This window comes from Ambystoma mexicanum, chromosome 4p (assembly GCF_040938575.1).
Source record: "Ambystoma mexicanum isolate Mex_15411 chromosome 4p, UKY_AmexF1_1, whole genome shotgun sequence".
In the NCBI taxonomy this organism is placed as follows: Eukaryota; Metazoa; Chordata; class Amphibia; order Caudata; family Ambystomatidae; genus Ambystoma; species Ambystoma mexicanum.
In genome coordinates, this window is record NC_090927.1 from 41,632,798 (window position 1) to 41,659,075 (window position 26,278).

Consider the following 26,278-nt stretch of genomic DNA (forward strand, 5'->3'; position numbering starts at 1 on the left):
AGAATCCTTGTGAGTAGCCCTGTTGGCAACCCACAGGTCAACAGCCTTAGCTATCTTCCTGGAATCTAATTCCTTTGAATCAGCCAAGTGCTGCGTGAGCACGGGAGAGCAGGCATCATAAATTGACTCCAACATAAACAGATTTCTCATTCCTTCATAAGTGTTCACCTTGTAACCCTTAATCCATCCCTCTAAGTTTTTCAACCCTTCACTCACCCAGGTAGCCCAAGGGGTACCATCATGCTTTTTGAGGGATCTAAACCTCTTAAGATACTGGGAAGGGGTCTTCCCAAATCTAGCTATCAATGCTAGTTTCAAACATTCATAATCCTTCTTATCCTCCTCCCCCATCTCCATTACCACATCAGTTGCAACAGAGGGAAGCCTAGAGAACAACCAGGTGAGTAACTCATTTCCTGGGATGTTCTGGAGCCCATGGTTATACTCAAACATTTTCAACCAATCCAACACATCTAACTTAGGTTCACACATACCCACTAATTCCTTAGGCATCCAGGGTCTTTTGGGACTGGAGCTCCTAGAGGGACCAGAGGAGAGAGAAGCAGTTTCCACAGACAACATTTTCATTTCAAGTTCATGATTAAGCTCTATTTCTCTGCGCTTCAACTCAGCTTGCTTCTGCTCAGCTTGGGCATTGATTCTTCTGAACTCTAGCTCTTGGTTTCGTTCAGATTGAGGAATAAAACGTTTGTATTCTAATTCAAGCTTCATTTTTTCTAGTTCAAAGTATGCAGGATTACATGTGGGACCTGGCGTAGGCCCAGTAGGTACATTTGGTAAAGCAGACAGAGGTTCAGAGTGGCTAACTGCATTAGGTTCATTTTCCTCTACTGATTCATTATCAATACTTTGATTCAGATCAATACCATCACTGTTAACTACATTTGCTGGGGGGGGGGGTAGATTCCTCTGTACCACCCAGACTTTGGTTTTCTAACAATCTTTCTATAAGTTCCATTTTCTTGCCCTTCTCAGAGAGATTCTTTTGTCTACACAATATTTTTAAGCAATCAGCAGTTTTGGCAGACAATGATTATAGGGTATAACTTTCCATAGTAGACATGGTTAGAAAACAGCTTTTTAGTGCTAAGCTTTGTGGTTAGTTGTCCTAAAGTATTCAAAAGCACACTAACGTGTATACTCAATACAAATCCCACCGCTGCCACCAGTGTTAGGCAGAAACCTGTGCAGTTCCCTCTGGGACCACTGCAAAAGATTTAAGACTACAGGTGGTTGGCAGTAAACCCAATTGGTAGCAGTCTGTACCACCCAGATTTACCTGGTAGCTGTGGCTGGGCAGTCAGACTTCTCTCAAGAAGAGTTAGGCAGTATACAGGGCATACACAATAGGTCAAAAGAACACAGTAGTACAAGCAAACACTGACCAGAGCTTGGTGTATAGAGATATAATTATTTATTTAAAAACACATCTATTTAAACACACTGGCACTATTTTCAAGCAGATCAACAACACAGTCACTAACGTATATACACTCCCTTAAACGGTTATTAGACAAGTCTTAAGTAAGGCAACACTTATTTCCAGACAGCGATGAGCACTTAACGAAGATGGCACTCTAATAACTTGGTTACAAAGGGAGAGAAAGGCAGAGCAAAGATAGAAACAGATCCCAACACTTTCAAAAGAACACAGTAGGAGGAAAAGGCGGGTTAAAACCGTAAAGTCAATGTTCAGACGACCGGACCACTTTAAGAGGCTCCGGTCGAAAATGTGTCCAAGGTCACACGGTCGAAACGCACAAAAAGTCTTGCAAAAGGTTCAGAAAGAGTTGGACCAAAAGAAAGGGACCAGTTAGATGGTCAAGGCGGCCAGCCCAGTCCAGAAGGTTAAGGGATTATTATTACCTTGTAGCAATCTTTAGAAAGGGAGGCCTGGTGGACACGGTACCTTAATGGAGAGAACGCTCCAGCGGAGGCAGTTGTTCCTGGCAGCGGGTGCAAGAGGGTGCTTCGTCCGGGGGAATAGAAGATCTCGTCGTGTAGGAGAGCAGAAGTCCGTTGCACTGCCAGGGAAGAAACCAGCCGCAGAGTTCTCACTTAAAAGGAGCGGTCCTTTTATTCGCGTTGCAGGGGTAAGTGGCTATCCGGTTGCCGGGGTGCTTGGCACGGGCAATTCGACCACTTGGACGTCCTGGGAGTGAAGAAAGAAGGTAAACTGGTTGTTCCCACTAGTCAAGGGAAGGAGACTCTCCGGCAGGGAGATCTCCTCTGTCGTTGGGAAGTGGTGAGTCGATTCAGCAGGGCTCCACCGGTGGTGTCGTCGTGGCAGGTCGGCTCAGCTTCTCCCTCTTCGGATTTTCAGGTCCTGTGGCGACTTCTGAAGTTCCAGTCCCAAAAGCCCTACTTTCATGCAAGAAACCCCCATTCATTCAGCCTAGCTGTCAATCAAACATGCTAAGTGGTGAGCGGGGTGGCTCACCACTTGGGCCAATCACACAAGAGTGCGACCTGAGTTGGCAAAGCAACCTGGTCCAAGGTGCCAAAACCCCTCCCACACCCCCTGTGGTACCCAGACAGAGTGGCACCACTTTGGAGGGCTTCTGTGTAGAAGCCCGCCAAAAGTGGAACAAAGGGCTCGACCTTTGGTTTGGAGTTACAGAGGCGAACACAAACGCCATTTTAAAACCGAGTTCTGGCAAAAACTACCAACTGGAGAATTAATATTAAATAAATAAACTGGCGGTATGTTCGAGGCTATGTTAAAAGGTATTAGCCGCGAACAATGGGAAAATCCTATTGGGATATATTCGCGGTCGAATATAACAAGTAGTATCCGCTGACAGTAGCCAAAACTCAACGAGGGGGGACGGGACAGTGCCCCCTCGAACAACAGACCCAGGGGCAATCGAATTGCCCCTACCAGTACGTCCACAATATGATGGTTTGTACTGGTTCTGTTAGTAATTTGGGACTAGTAAAGCCAATGGTGACTTTACATGCCCTGGGAGACAGTAGTCAGTCCCAGGGTATGGAGTCTATGGTGGGGGTCCTCTAGGACACCCCTGTGTTACGCCACTGAGGGTGCTGTGTAACACACATAGGACAAACACATGCGACCCAATGGAGTAAAAGATCTCATAGCCCATAAAACACATTAACATTCAAAGGAACACCAAAAATCATGTCCAAGAGTGGGAGAAAAAGAGTCTCACTCTTGGCAGGAGAAAAAAACAAACTCCAGAAATCCAGCAAAGCTGCTGGGGGACTCACTAGGTTAGGAAATTCAGCCTAAACAGGGAATTCTCCCTAACACAGTATGACTAAGAAGAGCCGGAGAAGGGTCGTAGGGAGGGTTTCACATGCTCATGAATGATGAATACACAGCAGTACACATTACACAACCATGGGAGGTGGCAAGGCTCAACAGAAGCAATCAACACTTACCCCTGGAACAGACTCACCTCAAGCAAACAGGTTGCGTAGCACTGCCTGGCCGACTCTTGACTCCTCGCTGGAATCTCTGTTGACACAGTAGAACTTCGTGAAGGTATGCGAGGACCTCCATGTTGCAGACTTGCAGATGTCGAGCAGAGGCACACCAGAAAGGAAAGCCGTTGTCACAGCAATCGCTCTGGTGGAGTGAGCTCTTGGATGGCCCAAAGAACTAACAAAGGACTGTTTTATTTTTATATATATAGAGAGGCCTAGGACGGTGCCCAATGGAACTTGTATTATTACAGAAAAAAGGTCCTAGCTCCTCTCAAGTCCTCGCCCTTCCATCCAAAATAAATTGTTCGGATACCTAATGACCTGCCCTCCTTAGTTGCAACAAATTGCACTTACAACCACCATTGAAAAAATATATTTATATTGCTATGCTTTATTACAAAATTCATTCCATATTAAAGAGTTTTTTTTTTATAAAAACAGCATTTCAACCACAATAATTCATTTGTGTGGAGCAACAAAACAACACTTAAATGAAAAAGTAAAAAACAAGTAAAGAAAGAAAACAGAAAACCAAAGATAGAACTAAAGGAGTTCTGTGTTTAACGTGAAAAGAAACACCTGCACCTTTAATAAGCAGAAAAACAGCAACACAATTAATGTAGCAAATGGTACTCATTAGTGGTTGTTATTAATATTACAAACACACACATCCAATTGTATACTAAACAACACATAAAAAATACACAATATGAAACATTAGCATCTTAGGTCCAAAAACAAATGCCTTGTTAAAACTGTGACAGTTATCTCACAGCCAGAGAAATCCGACATGTTTCATTCCCATAGTTCTTCGAGATAATTATTAGCTGGAAATTCTTCAGGGGGGATGTACTGTAGACAACAATCGGAACAATTAACAGTATTAACAGTGCGACCTGATGCAAGCAAGCGGGGGCAGCTCTTTGATGAAAGGCTCTAAACCCTGTGTGGTGTCAGCCAAAACGGGAAGGGAGAGGAAGAGAAAAAGAGAAAGACAACCGTACAAATCAGTTGAATATACCAAATACAAACCCTCAAAACAAGTAGTTTATAGGCCTTTTTTTTGGGAGTATCAAAAATTTAGATGGCCCACCATAGGCCGGTTAGCTAGCCCATGACAGTGCATGATGCAGCTGGAGAGCCATCTTGAGATGAAGCCTTGGACAAGGCATTCCCATGATTCGCAGGTCCAAAGTTCAGAAACAATTGAGAAGTCTTCCGAAAACTCTTTGTGCGTGCCACATAGTACTTCAAGGCCCGAGCAACGTCCAGCGAATGCAAGGTCCTCTCCGCCAGCGACAGAGGGTTCGGCAAGAAGACAGGCAACACCAAAGGCTCATTGAGGTGGAATTTCTGACAGGACCTTCGGCATGAAAGTGGGGTGTGTAAATCGTGGAAAGTCAGATACGGCTGCCTACAGGAGAGGGCCTGGATCTCATCCACATGTCTGGCTGAGGCGATGGCCACAAGGAACACTGTCTTCCACAAGAGAAATTTGAGTGGGACCTGATGCATAGGCTTGAAAGGTGCCCCCATGAGTCTTGGCAGGACTACGTTCAGCACCCATGCAGGGGCAGGTGCCTTCACTGGCGGGAAAGATCGAAAAAGCCCCTTGAGAAACTCCTTGACGAGTGTGCAGGTCCACAATGAGGATCTTCCCGGGGATCATTTTAGTGTCAAAGCCACCCTAGCTTTGGCGAGGACCTCCCTGCAGTCAGCTGGCAGCTCATAACCTCCAAACTCTAAGGCTTCAGGAGCCATGCCTTCTGGTTCAGAGATCCTAGGTTGTGAAGAAGGATTGCGCCTCTCTGCTGAGCAGATCCGGAAGTACCAGCAACTTGAGTGGAGGCGACACTGACAGGCTGAGTAGGTCCGGATACCAAATCTGCCTCGGCCACGCCGGGGCGATGAGTATCATCTTGCACTGACACTGTCTGAGTGTGTTGATCACACGTAGCAGGAGAGGAAAAGCGTACAGAAACAGACCTCCCCATTGGAAGGAGAATGCGTCCCACCATGCTCCTCGGTTGGTGGAATCTGCTGGTAAACCTCTGGCATTCCGAGTTCGCCGCCATGGCAAAAAGATCTATCAGATGTCTGCCCCATTTGATGAACGGTCCACCTGATCCTGACGAAGTTCCCATTGTGGCAGGAGCACAGGTCCTTGCTGAGGGAGTTGGTGATGGTGTTCTTGACGCCCAGAAAACAGCCCATAACTCCAGGATGTAAATGTGCAGATCCTCCTCCACCAGAAGCCACAGCCCCCTGGCATGCAGACATCTGGTGTGAGCTCCCCAACCTTCCAGGGAAGAGTCTGTGGTGACCGTCTCCTGGTTTGACAGGGTTTGAAATCCTGTCCCCTGGGCGATGTGTAAACCATCAACAGAGGAGAATGGAGGGAGGTACAGCATCATCAATACTATCACGAGGCCCACATGGGCTAAACAGCACAGTAAACCATTAACAGAAGAGAATGGAGGGAAGTACAGCATCGTCAATACTGTCAGGAGGTCACAAGGGCTAGACAGCACAGTAAACCATTAACAGAAGAGAAGAACAAGTTACTTTCTTACCTGGTAACGTTCTTTCGATGAGATGTTCCTCCGACGTATTCCACATCTATGACATCTATGACACTTATCACCACAGCTGAGCTGCTTTGGAAATTTTCCGGCGTCTGCGTCCTGCGTCGATGACGTCGATCGGCTGTCCCTCGAGGGCCTCCGCCGAGAGCCGACATCACCGGACGTACGATGCCTCTAGCCTCAGTTGCAGTTTTTTCCCCAGAACGTCTGGCACCAATCTTCTGCCAGTATGACTACAGAAAGCCTTGCGGATGTTAGGGAGAATTCTCATTCTATGGCTGATTTCCCTTACCTATAGAGTCCCCCAGCAGCTTTGCTGGATTTGAAGGGTTTATTTCTTTTTACCTGCTAAGAGTGAGACTCTTTTTCCCACTCTTAGGCATTTCTGCTATGTGTGTTCTAGGCTATTTTTGGGTTTAATTCCTATGGGATTTTCTCTCACCCATAGGAACCATCTTTATGCACATTTGTTACACAGCACCCTCAGTGCAGTGACACAGGGGTGTCGTAGCGACCCCCAAACAAAGACTCCATACCAGACTGACTACTGTCTCCCAGGGCATGTAAAGTCCCCATTGACTTTACTAGTCAAATCTTATGAACTTAACCAGTACAAACCATCTTACTGTGGAAGTACTGGAAAGGGTTAATAGTCTTTCCCTTGGGTTCATTTTCGAGGGGGTACCTTAAAGTTCCCCTCTTTAAAGTTTCTGGCTGGTGGCAGTGGTTACTACCGTAAATATTCGACCGCAAATATTTTCCCATGGGATTTTCCCATTGTTCGAGGCTACCACTTTTACTGACAGCCTCTAACATACTGCCGGGTTATTTTTTTATTAACTTTACTCCGGTTCGGTTTATTCGCCAGAACTTTAATATAAATTATTTCTTGTGTCTTACTCTAAACTCCGAACCCAGGTTGGGGATCCTTTGTTCGCTATTTTGGCGGGCTTCTACCAAGAAGCCCTCCTTTCGGCGCCTCTGAGTCTGGGGTGGGTATGTTGTTTGGGAAGGGGAGTAGAACCCCTGGACAGAGTTGCCGCAGCAACTCAGGTCGCACTCTAACCTGATAGGCTGGAGGGTCTCCCGCCAAGAAGACCACTCCACTGTTTGAGTGGCAGCTAGGCTGCATGAATGGGTCTCTTTTTGCATAAAAGCAGGGTCCTGAGGACTAGGGATGTAACGGTATTAAGGTATACCGTTAAAGATACCGTGAACCACTTAATTGAACAATAATAACCGTCACATTGTTTAAACCGGTATACCGTTCATACCGTTAAGTGGCCTTTTCAATCTGATTTGGAAAGGCTGCAGTAAGCAAGTGCTGCACACTCTTGGTCTTGCACTGTTGGATGTGCCGTCTGCTAAGTAGTTTCAGTTTGAGCAGTTTCTAATGCCATTCCATAAACCACACGTGCCTGACACAAAAGCAATATGTTAGCAATAGGAAGAATAAATACAGTGCCAAGAAGGAAGAGGGTTTTTTTTATGTACATTTTTTTTAAAGCGCTCATACAGCCTGCGGGCATCGAGGCGCTATTAAAGAAATTGGTTTTGTTTATTTAGTTGCGTAATTGTTTTTGTCTTCGTTGCGTATTTATAACGCACTTAAGCACCCAGAGGTTTCTAAGCGCGGATCCATGGATCGAACCTGTGTTGCTTCGTGTCGTCTTGCTTCCAAGGCACGCATGTTGCCGCTGAGCTATCCTCCCAGGACTTTGGGTTGGTGGCTTTGGGGTTTATATATTTATAATGGATAATGTTTTCTAAACATATGACAATGGGGGATTTGCCTGGTTCTTTCATTGAATTTACATATAATAAGTCACACTGCGAAATGTAATCATCTCTGTGGGTATTCTCTGCTGCCATACCAAAGGGTAACATGTCCGCGATTACTGAACACCTTTTGGCCCGGAAGTAAACCAAAGGCTGTAACATAAAGAGAGAGTGTGTGTGCGTGTGTGTGTGTGTATGTATGCGCACAAGCGTATACTACCATCAGACTCCATTGATCTGTGGCATGCAGATTATCAATATGGCAACATGTCCATCTTCACCAGTCGCCAGTGGGGGAGCTAAAAGCCTAAATGACTACTTAAGAAAAGCTATTCAGTTTGCTTTGCAAGTCGCAGCAGGGCCCCACCTCCCCCTCCTCTCCACACGTGTTTGTGGTTGGTGGAAGCAAGGGGTGGCATTTCAGTGGAAAGTATGTTGAAAAGCCCAATTCTGGCCCTGGGTGCCTGGTTTTGTTTGTGATGATAAACCTGACAATTTATGACCTTTTAGAAAATATTTGTTAAGATTAGTTAACTCCACCTGCTATACCGCGATAACCATGATATACCGTCATTTGGCAAGAAGGTTATTGTACCGTCATAAAACTAATACCGTGACACCCCTACTGAGGACTGGAAGAGCAAGACGTCGCCACTGGCACTACGGAACCGAAGGGGAGAGAAGCCACAGACATCTTCAGCATCTACACCACCGGTGAAGCCCTGCCGGATCGTCTCACCACTTTTTTTCCACACGACGAGAGGAAATCTTCAGCGAAGAGCCTTCTTCCCTTGAGCTGGTGGGCACAACCAGTTCACCCATCGCATCCTCAGACCTGCCTTGGTCGAATCGACAGTGCTCAGCACTTGGAGACCGAATAGCCAGGCAGCTATCGACCCGGACCGCGATTAAAAGGAGCGTACCTTTTAAACTTTGTTTGGCAGCACCGCGGCTGGTTTCATCCCTGGGTAGTGCAGTGACTCGAACCTTCCTACACGACGAGAGCCTCTCTTCCTCTGCTGGACCCCTCGAACTGCAGGAACTACCAGGAACAACCGCCACCGCAGGAGCCACTTCTTCACGTTTAACGTACATTGTTCCGCCAGGCCTCCCTGTCCCCGTGGTAGCCATAAAGGTGTTTGAAATCCTTTAGCTACTCGTTGGGTTGGCTGCCTTTTCTCCTAACATTGTCTTTTACCTCGCATCTACCTTTTCAACATTTGCTCACCAAAGTCTTGACTGCAGCTACAAGAACATTTTTGCTCCTAACCTCTTGGTCCTGTACCACTGACTCTGGCTCAGGCCTATTGACTCTGGCTGATTTGTTAGATCTGCTCTCACTAGATTGTCTTCAATGAGAAATGTGTTGATGCACCTAAATCTTCTAAACACCTCTTCCTTCCTACTGTTTTAACTTGTGGAGTGCCATTTTGCTCAGTTTTCATTTACTTATTTCTTTGCTAAAGTGTTACTGTGCATTACTTGTCCACAAAACTTCAGGGAAGTGTTGCTAGGGGGTCTTTGAAGATATTTCTGTGTAACTTGTGCTTTCCCTCCCTTTCGTTAAATTGCTAGAGTGCCATTTGTAGTGGGTTTTCACTGTGCCGTTTTGCTCAGTTTTCACTTAACCGCAAACTTGTCTACAATTGAACAGGGAGTTGTGTATATCTTTTTCGTGACTTAATTTAACCTACTTGATAATTGTGATACATGTGTTTGATTAGAGGTGTATAAATAAATATATATTTACTTTTAAAGTACAAACTTTGGTCAGTGTTTCCTTGCTCCATAGCCTAGTCTGCCTAATGTGTAAACCCTGAATACTGCTCATCTCCCTCTTGAGATAAGTCTGACTGCTTAGCCACAGCTACCAACTAAATCTTTGTGGTACAGACTGATACCAAAGGGGATTTATTGCTCTCACCTGTAGTCTTAATCTTGTGTAGTGGTCCCAGAGGGAACTGCACGGTATTCTGCCTAACAGCGGAAACGTAAGCTGCAATCGCATAAGAAATTCTGTAGATGGCCAGGCTGGGAGGGTGCGATGTGGAATACGTTGGAGGAACTTCCATTGAAAGAACGTTAACAGGTAAGAAAGTAACTTGTTCTTTGAAGGGATTGTGCCTCCGACGTATTCCACATCTATGACAGACTCCCAAAGCAGTACCAACGTATGGAGGAGGGAAAAGAATTTAGAATTTTAGATTGCCTAATCAAATTGCAGAATAGAAGACAGCCTTACCAAAGGCTAAATCTTGCCCATGGATGGAATCCAGGGAATAGTGTCTGACAAAAGTATGGACAGAGGCCCATGTGGCTGCTTCACAAATAAAATGAATGGGAACACCCCTCTGCAGAGCAGTGGAGGCAGCCACACCCCTAGTAGAATGAGCCCGTACCCCCACCGGAGGGTCCTTACCCACCAGACAGTAGCATTCAGAGATTGTCAAGAAGATCCAATGGGACAAGGTCTGCTTAGAAACAGCTTGACCTAAACGCCTTCCAGCGTATCTTACAAATAGCTGATCGTCCACTCTGACCCGGGACATGCGTGAGATGTAGAAACTTAAAGCTCTCATAGGATCCAACCTATGGAGCCTCTGCTCTTCCTTACCAGGATACGAAGGAGGATAGAACGCCAGAAGAATTACCTTCTGGCTCAAATGAAATTCCGACACAACCTTCGGAAGAAAAGAAGCACAAACCTAAAGGACAACCCTGTCCTTATGGAACACCATGAAAGGTGGCTTGGCGGATAGTGCCTGCAACTCACTCACTCTGCGAGCGGAAGTAACCGCAACTAAAAATACAGTCTTAAAGGACAACAGTCTCAATGGACACAGATTTAAGGGCTCAAACGAAGCTCCCATCAGGAACTTTAAAACTAAGTTCAAATACCAACCGGGCACCTGGAAAGGTGACGAGGAAACACATTAGTTAGCCCTTTCAGAAACTGAGAAATCAAAGGAATCTTAAAATAAGAACACTCCTCAGAAGAGTGCTTAAATATGGACAGCACTGCCAAGTAACCCTTAATGGTACCAACTTGCAGGCCCTTGTGGGCTAAGGAAAGAAAAAAAGACGAAACCACAGGAATGGCACATGAAAAAGGATCCACATTCTTTACCCTGCACCAGTCGCAGAACTTTCTCCAACAGCAACGGTACAGGGATTTTGTTGCTGGTCTTCTGGCTGAGAGCAACATCTCCATCACGTCTTCAGGGAGGTCCCAATCCTTGTACCTCAACCTTTCAGAAACCAAGTATGAAGGTTGAGAGACTTGACCTCTGGATGGATAACCTGACCCCCCTCCCGTGAGAGCAGATCGTCTCGGTAGGGAAGACCGTGTGAAGGGCAGATGGACATGTCGAGAAGGTCCGGGTACCACGCTCTCCTGGCCCATGCCGGAGCAATGAGGATCATTCAGGAACCGAACCTCCGTAACCTCCGCAGCACTTGCGGAATGACGGGGACTGGAGGAAACGCGTACAGCAGTGGGAAGGACCACTCCACTACGAATGCGTCCCCTAAGGCTCCTCTTGGGGGAAATTCCTGCGAGCAGAATCTTTCGCACTTCTGGTTGATACTGGTGGCAAAGAGATCCACTTGTGGGGTCACCCAAAGGTCGAAGATCTCCAAAAGAACTTCCTGAGCCAGCTCTCACTCGTGAGAGACCGTGTTCTGCCTGCTCAGAGCATCCGCCGCCTCGTTTTCGTCTTTGGCCAGATGAACTGCCGAGATCAAAATTTCCTGCTGGTTGGCCCAGAACCAGAGCTGCATCACCTCTCTGCACAGTGGGAGAGACCCTGCCCCCCCCTTTTTGTTGAGGTACTGCATGGCCACTGTATTGTCCGTCAGAATCAGGACACTCTTCCCCCGCACAGACGGCAGAAAAGCCTTCAGGGCTAGACTGACGGCCCTCAGCTCCACAGATTGATATGGAGTCTGGACTCCGACGGAGACCAACGACCGCTGACTGTCAACTCGTTGGCATGAGCTCCCCATCCCGTGAGGGATGCGTCCGTCACGATCGTCACCTCTGGCCAGGGTAGCCAAAATGGAGACCCTTCATCAGATTTACTTCGACGGCCCACCATAGAAGACCCGGGGCGACCGAGGGCGGCACCTAAACGGGATCCGACATCCTGCCGGAGGACTGCGACCACTGCATCTTGAGAGCCCACTGCAGAGATCTCTTCCGCAGCCTGGCCTCTGGCACCAGTAGAATGCAGGATGCCATGAGGCAGAGCAACCTCAAGAACTTGAACGCCGGGAGACTCAGGGCATGTTGAAACTTGTCCACCATCTGCAGAATGTCATGAGCCCTCATCTGGGGAGGCGAACACTGCCCCAGGGATGTGTCGAGCACTGCTCCGATGTACAGGAGCCGCTAGGTAGGTGTCAAATGAGACTTCTTTAAGTTGAGGGAGAAGCCCAGCCTGTGAAGGGAGTGGCAGGTGACAGACAGATGATACAGGACCTGCTTGGGAGAGCCCTGATCAACCAATCGTCCAGGTAGGGGTAGACGTGAATCCCCTCTTTCCTGAGATACGCTGCCACCACCACCATTAGCTTGATGAAGACCCTCGGGGCGGAGGTCAATCCGAACGGCAGGACCCGAAATTGAAAATGCGAGTCGCCAACCGCGAACCTCAGGTACTTCCTGTGCTTGGGATGAATCGGCACATGAAAGTAAGCATCCTTGACTGGTCGAGAGACACCAACCAGTCCTGAAGTTGAAGGGCCTGGAGGACTTGAGAGAGAGTAACCATCTTGAACTTGTCCTTCCTGAGGAGCTTGTTCAAACCACGCAAGTCCATGATGGGTCTCAATCCCCCGTCTTTCTTCGGGATCAAAAAATATGGGGAATACCATCCCTTGTTCCTCTCCGCTACAGGCACCAGTTCTATGGTGCCTTTCTCCAGCAGGGATTTGATTTCCTGCGCAAGGAGCGGATCCGGACTCATCAAAGAGAGCTTCCCCATTGGATTGTCGTGAGGCCTCTGCCGGAAAGGAAGACAGTAGCCGTGGGCTATGATCTCCAGAACCCACACATCTGAAGTAATGGCACGCCATTCTACAAGATGCTGCGCCAGCCTTCCACCAACCGGCGAACCATGGGACATGGCCTCATGACTGAGCGGAAGCGGCTGCGGGAGTGCCTGAAGACAAAGAGGCAACTGCCCGTGCGGCTTTGACACCTCGAGTACCTTGCTTCCACCTCTGGTACTCCTACATTGGCCCCTTTCACTGGCAGCCCCCCTCTATCTACCAAAGGAAGAGTAGTATCGAAAGTAACCTCCCCTCCATTGCTGTCCCCTAGGAAGAAAAGGCAGAGGTTGACGTACTGCAGCGCTCAACGACTTTGCTGCAGCTTTGGAGGTCTGCAAACTCTTAAGGCTCTCGTCAGCCTTGCTGCCAAAAAGATGGACACCATCAAAGGGCATGTTGAGAACCGGGACTGTACATCAGGAGCACATCCCGACCTCCGCAACCACGCAAACCTGCGCATCACGGTGCTCGCCGCCATGGACCGGCTGACACAGTCTGCCACGTCCAGACCCGACTGAAGGGATTCACACATGGCATCCTTGCCATCCTGGACGAGGGCAAGAAAACCATCCCGTTCCTCCCCTTCGGGAATATGTTCAGCCGCCAAAGATACACAGTTCCACAGAGTGTGAGTGAATCTTGCCAAGGCACAAACGGAGTTGGCTGCCTTTAAAGCCATACCCCCAGATGAAAACACTTTCTTCGCCCAACCGTCAAAGCATTTGTCGTCCCTATCTGGAGGGATGGTAGGGTACGCAGCCTGCTTTGCTGGGGCCGTAGCCGCCTGCCCCACCAAACTCTCCAGATTGGGGTGCGTAGACAAGTAGCAGGGGTCACCACTGGCTGGACGGTATTTATTCGGTAGCGACTTATTCACTGCCGGGAGACTCTCTCTGGAGCAGTCCAAGCCGCTGCCACCCTTCTTTGTAAGGCCATATGAAATGGCAGCACTGGGTCAGTGGGTGGATCTTGGTCCAAAATATCTGTCAGGCCATCTTGCAGAAAACACACAGGTGGAGCAAACCACCCCAAGTACTCCGTCACCCTCGACATGAGACGCCTGTACGACGACTCGGCATGTGTACCAGGCTCAGGCCTGCCAAACTCAACCTCCGGAGAGGTGTCCAGACCACTGGCGTCATGTAAGGATTGACGCAGGTCTTCCATCTGGCTATGACCCGATAACAGGTCATCAGGAACCTGAGGAGGAACAAACCCCCCCACATCTGACCCTTCATCCACCTCTGAGATGTAATCCAAAGGCTGGAATAAATCCCTGGATGAGGGTACAGAAAAAGGCTCAAACACAGGCCTCACTGATTTACTCAGGGCCTTCCTCAGAGTATTCATTGGCCTCCGGGACACCTCCGACAAAGCCTCCTGAAAAGGCGTGTAGGGCATCGACGGAATCGACGTCGACGTCGAGCGAGGAGCCAACGACTTCGACAGCGGCTTCGAGGCCGGAGCCCCGAGCGTGTCCTTCGACGGCCTTGGCGCCGATGGGTCGATGACTTCCTCAGAAGCAGAGCCTCAAGAGAGTCCCTCGACCGACATGGCGCCGATGCCTTCTTAGAAGGCCTCAAAGGCTCCAACGGTCTCGAGGGCGTCGAGGAACGGGACCTGTACCTGGCACGGTTAGTGCGATCAACCGTTTCCGATCGGGACCTCGACGGCTCCCGATGATCGCGCTGACCGCCCGAGCCCGAAGGCGTGCGAGCGGTGGCCCTAGCGTGTTCCTTGCCGGCTTCTGTCGAAGGCCCGGACGGAACAGTGTGCTGCGATTCGAAAATCGCTATCATCTCCTTGCGAAATGCGTCCCATTCCACCGGAGATGAATGCTTGTTGGGAAAAGCTACCTGCCGTCTGACGGAGTCCTCGGACGAGGACGGGCAAGGCGACCGGTGACGGTGCTTCCGCAAATGCCTAGAAGAGGCAGAGGAATGGGGGGAACCACTCCGGGACCGAGACCCCCTGGATTTACGCCGACGCGGAGAGTCGCCCCTCGAATCGTCGGTCGAAAGCCCCGCGGATTTTGACTTACAGGGTTTGGAAACCCTACCTACAGACAACTTCTTCTTCCGCTCCCGCAAGGCCTTCGACGTCAAGGACTGGCATTCATCGCAGTTATCGGGGGCGTGTCTCTTGCCGAGGCACCACAAGCAGAGGTCATGCGGGTCCGTAAGCGACATCTTGGAACCGCAGTCCTGGCACTTCTTGAAGCCCGACCTCGGGGTAGAAGAAGACGAAGACATATTTCCCAATTAACCAAGTACGAAGAACCGATTCAACAGGAGAAAAACCGAGGCGCGGCGAGATTCCGAAGCGAACATGTACGCGGAAAAAACGGAACTGAGGCTGGAGGCGTTGTTACGTCGGCTCTTGACGGAGGCCCTCGAGGGACAGCGTATCGACGTCATCGAAGCAGGAGGCAAAAAAATTTCAGAAGCAGCACAGCTGTGGTGATTACTGTCATAGAAGTCATTGATGTGGAATACGTCGGAAGACACAATCCCTTCGAATGGAGGGAAGTACAGTATCATCAATACTGTCAGGAGGCCCACAGGGGCTAAACAGCACAGTAAACCATTAACAGAAGAGAATGGAGGGAGGTACACCATCATCAATACTCTCAGGAGGCCCTCAAGGGCTAAATCGCACAGTAAACCATTAACATAAGAGAATGGAGGGAAGTACAGCATTATCAATACTGTCAGGAGGACCACAAGCGCTAGACAGCAGAGTAAACCATTAACAGAAGAGAATGGAGGGAGGTACAGCATCATCACTACTGTCAGGAGGCCCACAAGGGCTAAACAGCAGAGTAAACCATTAACAGAAGAGAATGGAGGGAGGCACAGCATCATCAATACTCTCAGGAGGCCCACAAGGGCTTCACAGCACAGTACACCATTAACAGAAGAGAATGGAGGGAGGTACAGCATCATCAATACTCTCAGGAGGCTCACGAGGACTAAACAGCACAGTAAACCATTAACAGAAGAGCATGGAGGGAGGTACAGCATCATCACTACTGTCAGGAGGCCCACAAGGGCTAAACAGCACAGTAAACCATTAACAGAAGAGAATGGAGGGAGGTACAGCATCATCAATACTCTCAGGAGGCCCACAAGGGCTAAACAGCACAGTAAACCATTAACAGAAGAGAATGGACGGAGGTACAGCATCAATAATACTGTCAGGAGGCCCACAAGGGCTACAGAGCACAGTAAACCATTAACAAAGGAGAATGGCAGGAGGTACATCATCAACAATACTGTCAGGAGGCCCACAAGGGCTACACAGCAGAGTAAACCATTAACAGAAGACAATGGAGGGAGGTACAGCATCATCAATACAGTCAGGAGGCCCACAAGGGCTACACAAAAGACAGGACTCATGAATTATATAACCCTGGATTCATTTACATGCAAGTCAAGTAGGCTGAACAGGATGTGATGCAGTCTCACTTCTCAGACGCATGGCTGGTTTTTCCAAGAGTTCCTGAACCCTTGACAGTCGCGTGGTTGTTCAGGAAACCTATTACCAGCCCTAGTTCCACACGATTTACCAAATAATTCCTGTTGGTAGCACATCCAACTAAATATAGGTGTAGATCCTGTCAGGTTGAGGTGACCAGACGCAGCCATCTACCCATCCTAACACCACACGCATACCCAGGGACAGACACCATCCTTCTACAAAGTTTGTAGCTTTTTCCCCTTTGCCATCCTGACGATTCCTCCTCTGGACTCCTTGCCCGAATCTTGTACCGTCTCCTGAGCCTGCCTTGGGACATCCTGGCCTGCTCCTGTCTTTCTGCTAAGTCTTGTTAGGGGGACACTGCCTCTTCTCAAGCTTGATCTCAGTGCATGTTATTGACTCCTCCTTACTACATCCACCTGTCCCATCTCTCCTTGTCCCCAATGCCTCCCGAACGTTACGTGTATTGTTCTTCAACTACATGACTCAAGCTGCTCCAAAAACCAACACGGTCTGAATGACGTCTTTCAGTTTTAAAGTTCTCTTCCTTTTCCCCTGGGTTGGGCTTTAAGTGATGGTATTGAACTGTGTTCTGTAATTGCGGCAGGGTTGGGATTTGTTGCTGCTCCTAGTGCTCCTATAATCACTTTGGCAGTAGGGGGATGGCCGAGGCTTGTATCTGATCTGCCCGCCATATTGGATACCACTTCTCCCTCCCTGCTACTCTCTAGTCTTGTCTTACAGGACTTATATTCTCCGTTTACTCTCAGCATGTGACCTGAATATTGGAAAAACTCTTGGTAAATTTTTAAAATACCCTAAATGTGTAGATGAAAATGGGCTTCATTACAAGTTTGGAAGGCCGGGGAAAAAAGTGGCAGTAACTCAGATGTTTGGGGTGGCAACGGAATTACTGCTGTTTTTCACAAACAGTGGAATCATGCATTTGGAGGTAAAGTGGATGAGTTACCTCATACAACAAGCTAGAGGTAAATCTGCCACTTTGCACCACCTCCATCCCCACAAAAAAGTGAATTTACCAGGCAGTAAATCTGCCAAAAATCCCTATGGACTCCAAAAATGACAATTTACCACCACTTGTAATTCTGTGGTAAACCTATTTCACAAAGTGGGGGTAACAGTAATGACATTTGGTGGGAATTCTGTAGATTTACCACCAGATTACCTCCAAACTCGGAATGAGGCCCAATATATCCTCACCGCAGGAATGCTGCACCATGAGAAAATGATTTGATAACTTTCTATCACATGTGGAGAATTCTGTGTTTGGAAAACTGAGCTTGCAACATTGCATTAAGCAGGGATTGCCAGAGCTCACTCAGAAACCATGTTAAATGGAATGCCAAAAGTAAGATAGGCTTCTCCATGCAATGTCACCCATAACAAGAGTGGCTTGAAGCTATGAAGCAACCCAGATTTAATGAGTGCCACCCTTACAACACCAGTAACGTCCACCCCAGTACTCTAGCTGACCAAAACATGATTTCTGCATCACAGGAGATTATACAAGTGATAAATGCACACAAACAGGAAACTGTACAAACAGTTAAACCCTGGGAGTATTCAAATAGATTGCTTGCCCAAGTTAGATTGCCATATGCCCATCTGGAGATGCAGTTTTAAAACAGCTGGGAAGTGTAAGAAAACAGGTGTCCCACCTGCTACTCCCTGGGGATCTGTCATCTAGCTGGCCAGGACACGGCCATCGCTTTTGGATCCAGTTCCTGGGGGTGGACCAGTGCAGGAGGATCACCTGGGTGAGGGTTCTTCGGGGAGCGGGACACCAGATGGCGAGATGCGGCATCCCCTTCCCTGTAATACCTTTACCCCATCCTACCAGGTAGGATACGTAGGAACTCTGCCTTCCCCTTTCCTACACAAACAATCACACGAACAGCCCGCTCTGGGAGAAAACAGATTAACACCCTAGCGGTATACCTGACATGTCCCAATGCAATGGTCAGGTGTGGTCTGGCAATTACTGACCATTACTCACACCCGACTTCCATTGAACTTCCCCACACGGATAAAAGGCGGAGCACAAAAGCACACTCTGAGCGAGGCAAAGCACACAAAGGGACAGCAGTTCCGAGATGGCAGCTGAAAAAGGGAAGAAAGACGTCAGATCGAGAAGGGTTCGCGAGGAGGGAAATATCCTTGACCTTTTCGGCAAAAAAACATTGCTTTCAAGAAATCATCAGATTAAAAAGCAGAAGGCCAGGAAAACAGGCTGAAGAACCCTGCATTGTGTGTCAGAGATATCCGGGGCACTCCCGCATGACTAATCGAGTTGGGGAGAATCTGCAGCCACTGTGGTACCGTCCTTGGCTCCTCAATCAAAGAAGCGCCAAAGAGATCAACACAGTCGGTGAGTTGGAGAGACTGATACAAGACGGTCTATGTTGAAGCCAAGGTTGCAAGCAGCAACATGGTATAACGAGCGCTTGAACAAACATTGTTAAAGCGTGTGTGATGAAAGACGCGAGTAAAGTTCAACTTCTGATGAATGCTTGAACTTTGAAAGGAAAGATACAAAATCATTGGCAGAGTGGTACGGCACTACGTGGGTGCTCAATCGAAGGCCTCTGTACGGTACCCAGCTGAGGAGTGACAGAAGTGAAAGTTAAAGGCCCTCATTACAAGTCAGGCGGTGGACCATGGTGCTGTTAGCACCATGGTCCATGCCGGATTGGCGGTAATTCCCCATTCACCATTTACCCTTCCCCATTCCCATTTTCGCCCCATAGGGCATAATGGGGAAGGCGCTAATTACTGCACCGTAAATTACGGTGTCGTAATTAGCACCAAGGTCGCTTAGCGCCTTGGACTTTAACGCCTGCAAAAAGCAGGCGTTAAAGTGTGAATCAGGCGTTAAGGGTTAACGGTGCCGACGGCGCCATTAAACCCTTAACGCCTGACTTGTAATGAGGGCCAAAGTGTTTTAATGAGAAAAGAATTGTGAATCAAAGTGGTCCTGCGAAAGGTCGCGCAAAATCCTAAGCACAGTCGAAAGTCTTCGATTTTTGATACAGAAAGGAAGGTTTGGAAAATGAGATAAAATGGTTCGAGCCCAGTAGAGGGAGACCAATTGAGAACACTGTATTAAGGTGGGTCTGAGACCGGCGGAGAGGGACCCTGGTTGAACAAAGAATCACCTGAGAAATTGGGCTTAAGGAAATCCTGAGAAGAAAGGTACTTTGAATGTTTGCTTGTCGCATCAGGCCCTCTGTAATAAGAGATTTTGAATGGCAAAGAGACTTTGGCACAGAAGGCCCTGATCTTGAGGTTTTGAAATGCATCCTCGTGTTGAAGAAGCCAGAGAATGTGCTAAGCTCGAGTGTGCCGCTTTTCCCGTGCTGAAAACGTGGGAAAGTGAAGCCAACGGCTCAAATATCCTGACATATCATTTCTTGAACACTTTTCTTTTGTAAAACATCGTTTCCCACATCATTTGTATTTAGAAGTAAGGATTTTATTTGACAAGACTCTACTAGGACTGTGTTATTTGATGGTCGTAGCTTGCTTCCATCTTAGATTTAGGATTGGATAGGCAATCAATCCATTGAAGTCCAATAAACACCCTTGAACTGTGATCACTTGTGTCTGTTTGATACCATGCCTTCCTTAGAGAAGTAACACTTAGTTGCATGTACTTTGAAAGTTTTCTTGTGTCACAAACTGTTTCTCATAGATATCACCTCAGATGGAAAATCCTAAGAAACAGTAACTTGAGAGTTAGGCCATCTGAAAACCTTACACCTTATAGATTCAAATATGATATCATTCACTGCTCATCTTAAACAGTTCACTTAAAATCTTGACTAGTCAAAGTCTGTTTTTTGATTGCTCACCGAAAAAGTCATGTAACTCACCTACTTTTTGAGCAAATGTCAATAAATCAATCAACACCTGGGAGGTCATTTTAAGAGTGTTATAGCTGAAATGTCTCATTTTCCAGCATTGGTCTGAGCGCGAGGATGCTTCATCTATTTTTACACTCCAGCTGCAAGTTTCTTCCTAGAGCTTTGATGTGGCCACATTCACTTCATAAAACCACTTCATAGATTTCTTTTACAACATTTTCACAGCTGCTGGTTTTAAACTCTAGACCAGGGGTTCTGGAACCTTTGGCAGTACAGATATTTTGGACTAAAACGCCATCAGCCCTAGCTAGCCTAATCAATGGCTGTGATCATGAGGCCAAATCAGGAGAGCCTTGGGTTGCACTGTGCTGCTCTACACTAAGTTTGATTTAATTATATGCACCCTTTATTCATAAGCTTTCCTTGAGGCACTTTCATCTTGGATAGCATCGAAGATACACGATTACTGCTCAAAGGCATCAGTGTTTGAAGGTTCCACAGGATGGATGCATGGGGTCTGCTTCATAGTCACCGTTACTGCTCAGAGGAATCAGTGTTTGAAGGTTCCACAGGATGGACAGCATGGGGCGGTCTGCTTCATAGTCATGGTTACTTCTCAAAGGCATCAGTGTCTGAAGGTTCTGCAGGACGGACTGCATGTTGGGTCTGCTTCGTGGTGGTCAGTCATAATCTCGAAAATAAAATGTCGAAAGCCAAAAATGTCGAAAAAAAAATGTTGAATTATTATTTTTTCCTATATTTTTTTTTGGCTCTAGTATATATATATAAAAAATAGGTAAAAAAAAAAAGGGGGGGTTGGAGGGGAACCCCCCATTTTCAAACAAAAATTTTTCGACATTTTGACTTTCGACATTTTGACTTTTGAGAATATCACTATGAACCCTGCTTCATAGTCCTGGTTACTGCTCAAAGGCATTAGTGTTTGAAGGTTCTGCAGGATGGACTGCATGTGGGGTTCGCTTCCTAGTCACAGTTACCGCTCAAAAGCATTAGTGTTTGAACGTTCCACAGGATGGACTGCATGGGGGTGTCTGCTTCATAGTCATGGTTACTGCTCAAAGGAATCAGTGTTTGAAGGTTCCGCAGGATGGGCTGTATGGATGGGGGTTGCTTCGTATTCTGCTTACTTAAGGGAGAGCAGGATCATCATTTTGATGTTAATGATTAATTACCATTCAAATGCTGCGCTATCAGAGAGGAACCGGATGTCCATCTTCCTTCTGCCCTAAACCAACGTCTGCATTCTGATTGCAGTTTGTGAGCCCTTCCTGATATTTCATCATCTCCTCTCTCCTCGTGCACTCTTCTGTCTTGAATATCACACGTAGTCTCTCATGCAAAGCGAATAAACTTTTCTCAATATATCATTTCTGAAATTCAGGATTGTTTGTGTGCGGTTTCTGTGATGTTGTGTAAAAGTGAATTCATGACAGGCACTTGTCTGGCCTGGAAGTCAAACCGTTTTCTCCCATGTGGGCTCTTTCATGATGAATTAGACCAACGACCTGCAACCTGCAGCGTTATAGGTGTTTTGAACAGCAACTCCCATAAACTCTTACCACCGACTATGCTCAATACAGCTGATGGATGTTGTACTCCAAAACATCTGGAGATCCAAAACACTTGTTTGAATTAACTAAATTGCTGGTCTGTTATCATAGGTTGTCTTGTGCGTTATGTGCGGTCTTGAATCTTTTTAGCACCCCCTATTACCTGTATGGTTTTTGGTGCACAATAAATAAAATCCAAAGGTTGCAGGCCTCTGAATTAGACTTGTATCATATTTTCTGACGTCCATTACACAGAAAGGGATTTCTCATGTGGCCTTAAACTGATTTTGTAACTAAAGCATTTCAGACATGCATTGAACTGACCAGCTTTGTGTCCTTTGTGTGTTTTCTCCCATCTCGATTTTGGTTGCCTTTCTGACTTCATGCCGGGGGCTTCCCAGACATGCAGGGGGCTTCTCTGCAGGGTATTGTCCTCAGTAGTTTGTCACACAGAGAATTAAAGATCATTAAGGGCCGTTTTATTTCTGACATTCAGCGCTGTAGTATGGTTCTTTTGATGCATGGTTTTTTTTTGTATTAAGTTAGTTTAGAATTCTTGGCTGAAGCTTTTCTGTCATTCACTGCAGGGGAGGTTTCTCCTGTGTGGCTTCTCTTATGGGTAGTTAGGCTGCTTTTCTGACTGAAGCATTTCTGACATTCAGAGCACTGATAAGGTTTGGCTTCTGTGTGGCTTCTCTCATGTTTAGTTAGGCTGCTTTTCACACTGAAGCATTTCTGACATTCAGAGCACTGATAAGGTTTGGCTCCTGTGTGGCTTCCCTCATGTATAGTTAGCTTGCTTTTCTCACTGAAGCATTTCTGACATTCAGAGCACCGATAAGGTTTGGTTCCTGTGTGGCTTCTCTCATGTTTAGTTAGGCTGCTTTTCACACTGAAGCATTTCTGACATTCAGAGCACCGATAAGGTTTAGCTCCTGTGTGGCTTCTCTCATGGGCAGTTATGGAGCTTTTCTGACTGAAGCATTTCTGACATTTAGAGCACTGATAAGGTTTGGCTCCTGTGTGGCTTCTCTCATGGGTAGTTAGGCTGCTTTTCACACTGAAACATTTCTGACATTCAGAGCACCGATATGGTTTGGCTCCTGTGTGGCTTCTCTCATGGGTGGTTAGGTTGCATTTGTGACTGAAGCATTTCTGACATTCAGAGCACTGATAAGGTTTGGCTCCTGTGTGGCTGCTCTCATGTTTAGTTAGGCTGCTTTTCACACTGAAGCATTTCTGACATTCAGAGCACTGATAAGGTTTGGCTCCTTTGTGGCTTCTCTCATGGGTAGTTAGCTTGCTTTTCTCGCTGAAGCATTTCTGACATTCAGAGCACCGATAAGGTTTGGCTCCTGTGTGGCATCTCTCATGGGAAGTTAGGCTGCTTTTCTGACTGAAGCATTTCTGACATTCAGAGCACTGATAAGGTTTGGCTCCTGTGTGGCTTCTCTCATGGGTAGTTAGGTTGCTTTTATCACTGAAGCATTTCTGACATTCAGAGCACTCATAAGGTTTGGCTCCTGTGTGGCTTCTCTCATGGATAGTTAGGTTGCTTTTCTGACTGAAGCATTTCTGACATTCAGAGCACCGATAAGGTTTGGCTCCTGTGTGGCTTCTCTCATGTTTAATTAGGCTGCTTTTCACACTGAAGCATTTCTGACATTCAGAGCACCGATACGGTTTGGCTCCTGTGTGGCTTCTCTCATGGGCAGTTAGGCTGCTTTTCTGACTGAAGCATTTCTGACATTCAGAGCACTGATAAGGTTTGGCTCCTGTGTGGCTTCTCTCATGTATAGTTAGCTTGCTTTTCTCACTGAAGCATTTCTGACATTCAGAGCATTGATAAGGTTTGGCGCCTGTGTGGCTTCTCTCATGGGTATTTAGGTTGCATTTGTGACTAAAGCATTTCTCACATTCAGAGCACTCATACGGTTTGGCTCCTGTGTGAATTCTCTCATGGGTAGTTAGCTTGCTTTTCTCACTGAAGCATTTCTGACATTCAGAGCATTGATAAGGTTTGGCTCCTGTGTGGCTTCTCTCATGGGCATTTAGGCTGCTTTTCTCATTGAAGCATTTCTGACATTCAGTGCACCGATACGGCTTGGCTCCTGTGTGACTTCTCTCATGGGTAGAAAGGTTGCTTTTCACACTGAAGCATTTCTGACATTCAGAGCACTGATAAGGTTTGGCTCCAGTGTGGATTCTCTCATGGGTAGTTAGGCTGCTTTTCTGACTGAAACATTTCTGACATTCAGAGCATTGATACGGTTTGACTCCTGTGTGGCTTCTCTCATGGGTAGTTAGGTTGCTTTTATCACTGAAACAATTCTGACATTCAGAGCACCAATAAGGTTTGGCTCCTGTGTGGCTTCTCTCATGTTTAGTTAGGCTGCTTTTTTCATTGAAGCATTTCTGACATTCAGAGCACTGATACGGTTTGGCTCCTGTGTGGCTTCTCTCATGGATAGTTAGGTTGCTTTTCTGACTGAAGCATTTCTGACATTCAGAGCACCGATAAGGTTTGGCTCCTGTGTGGCTTCTCTCATGGATGGTGAGGCTGCTTTTCCTATTGAAGCATTTCTGACATTCAGAGCACTGATAAGGTTTGGCTCCTGTACGGGTCTTCTCATGTTGAGTTGGATATGTTTTTTGGCTGAAACTGTTATGACATTCTGTGTACGGATGAGGATTTTCTCCTGCGTGGGTTTTCTCATTTTGAGCGAGATGGGTTTTCAGACTGAAGCTTTTATGGCATTCATTGTCCTGGCAAGGTTTCTCTGGGGGTTTCATTTCTCCAGCTTGGATTGTGTTTAGCAAGAATGCCACAGCAAAGTTAACCTTATTACAGGGTCAGCCCTTTGTAGAGAATGCTCTATATTCATCTCTCAGTGCGCTGCTGGTTATAATTGCATTGTACAAAGGAAGCTTTTTAGGAGCTTCGATTCTTCATCTCTGTGTGTCCATGTAGGTTGAATTCCCCATTTGGGTGTTTTCAGAGAATATGAATGATTTAATGTCTTATGCTGTTAGTATGCTGACTGTTAAAAGAAAATGTCTGTTAGGGTTATTGGATCCAACCTTGGTATGTAGTGTTTTCAAATTCAATGCACTGATATTGTTTTCTACTATTTGCATTCTTTTGTGAATAAACATGCTATGAATTTAGAATTAAATAGTAATTCCAATTCAGACTTGCTTTCGGGTCTCCTGCTCATCCATGCATTTTCTTTTACTTTTCAGAAGCATTTCCTTCTCCCGGTTACCTTGACACTCTGAATATGCAATGCGCGTGTTAATAGAAATCCTTTTAATAATGCGTAGCTTCCTCCACTCCCAGTTCTTGACCAGACTGGCCTTCTAGAAACGTCCATTCCATGAGATATCCAACATCCTCCCTTTTGTTACAGGTAAACCCATTCTTCGGGTATTTTACATCTTTACCCTTTGCGTTTTCTGTGCAGGCTTTAGAAAACTGTAAAAGAAAATTCACACATTATCTTTCTAAACAAAGAAAAAGGAAATATTAGACATGCACAGTAGTGTTTCATTGGTTTACAAATATTTCACATCTCTTTAAGGCTTCAAATTCTAAACCAAAGTCGTAACATAGCCAACATTAAGGCAACCTCCTTTCCCCTTAAAGCTCCAAGCCAGAATATTGCATTTTTCCGATCATATTTCTCTACAAATCTCCTCTGCATTTTATTCAGTCTTTGTGCAGACCCCTAAATGGTGCAGTTGCCTTAGTGACCCCACCCTTCCCTTTTCATTACATACTCTAGAAATACTTTCAATGTTTGGAATTTTAAGGTGATCTCCCAATACCCGTCTTGACTCGTTCGCCCACAGCTGCTCTTTTAGCCATTTCAGAAATATACTGGGGTTTCCCCAATGTCTTATATCCAAATAAGAGTGCTCTTGTTCTACCTGCCAACCCATATATTAATACCAAACTCTGAATAAAGATATTCCATGCAGGAGACGTTCCCCAAGCCAAGGGATCATCTCTAAAGTGCGTCCTCTATGCATTTCAGTCAAGTGGCTGCAGTACATTTTATCAAACACCCACAGACCATTCATAATCAGGGAGGTGTTTATTGTTTCAGACTCATGATTTACCCACATTATTCACGAGCTTGGTTATTACTACTTTTTCATCATTCCAATACCAATTAAACAGTCTATTGTACTTATGTGTAAAACTCAATATAAAAGGGTTATATTGATATTGGCCTTGGGTAATTAATTGGGAACACATTTCTGATGAGAAATAAGCTTTCTTTGCAAGCTTATTGGTAGTGTAAAAAAACATTGGTGCATTGCAACCACGAAATATTTTATTTGCCTCCATTTTTGGGTGGAAGGAATGGAAGTGGCCAGGAGTGCAACCCTGCTTTAGGTCACGGGTCATGTGACTATTGTCCACAAGTTCTGCCCCGCCACGCCCCCTTTA

The 26,278-nt window shown here is 46.6% G+C and overlaps 1 protein-coding gene across 1 annotated transcript in view; it reads right to left on the reverse strand.

The window, feature by feature from the left end:
* The window catches only part of LOC138452731 (zinc finger protein 208-like), a 292,035-nt gene that overhangs the window by 139,426 nt on the left and 126,331 nt on the right, over window positions 1-26,278 (reverse strand). The window contains exon 3 of the mRNA XM_069605079.1: window positions 22,366-25,297. Within this exon, the coding sequence (XP_069461180.1) occupies window positions 22,366-24,615 (2,250 nt within the window). The 5' untranslated portion in view covers window positions 24,616-25,297. The remainder of the gene's footprint in view (window positions 1-22,365; window positions 25,298-26,278) is intronic.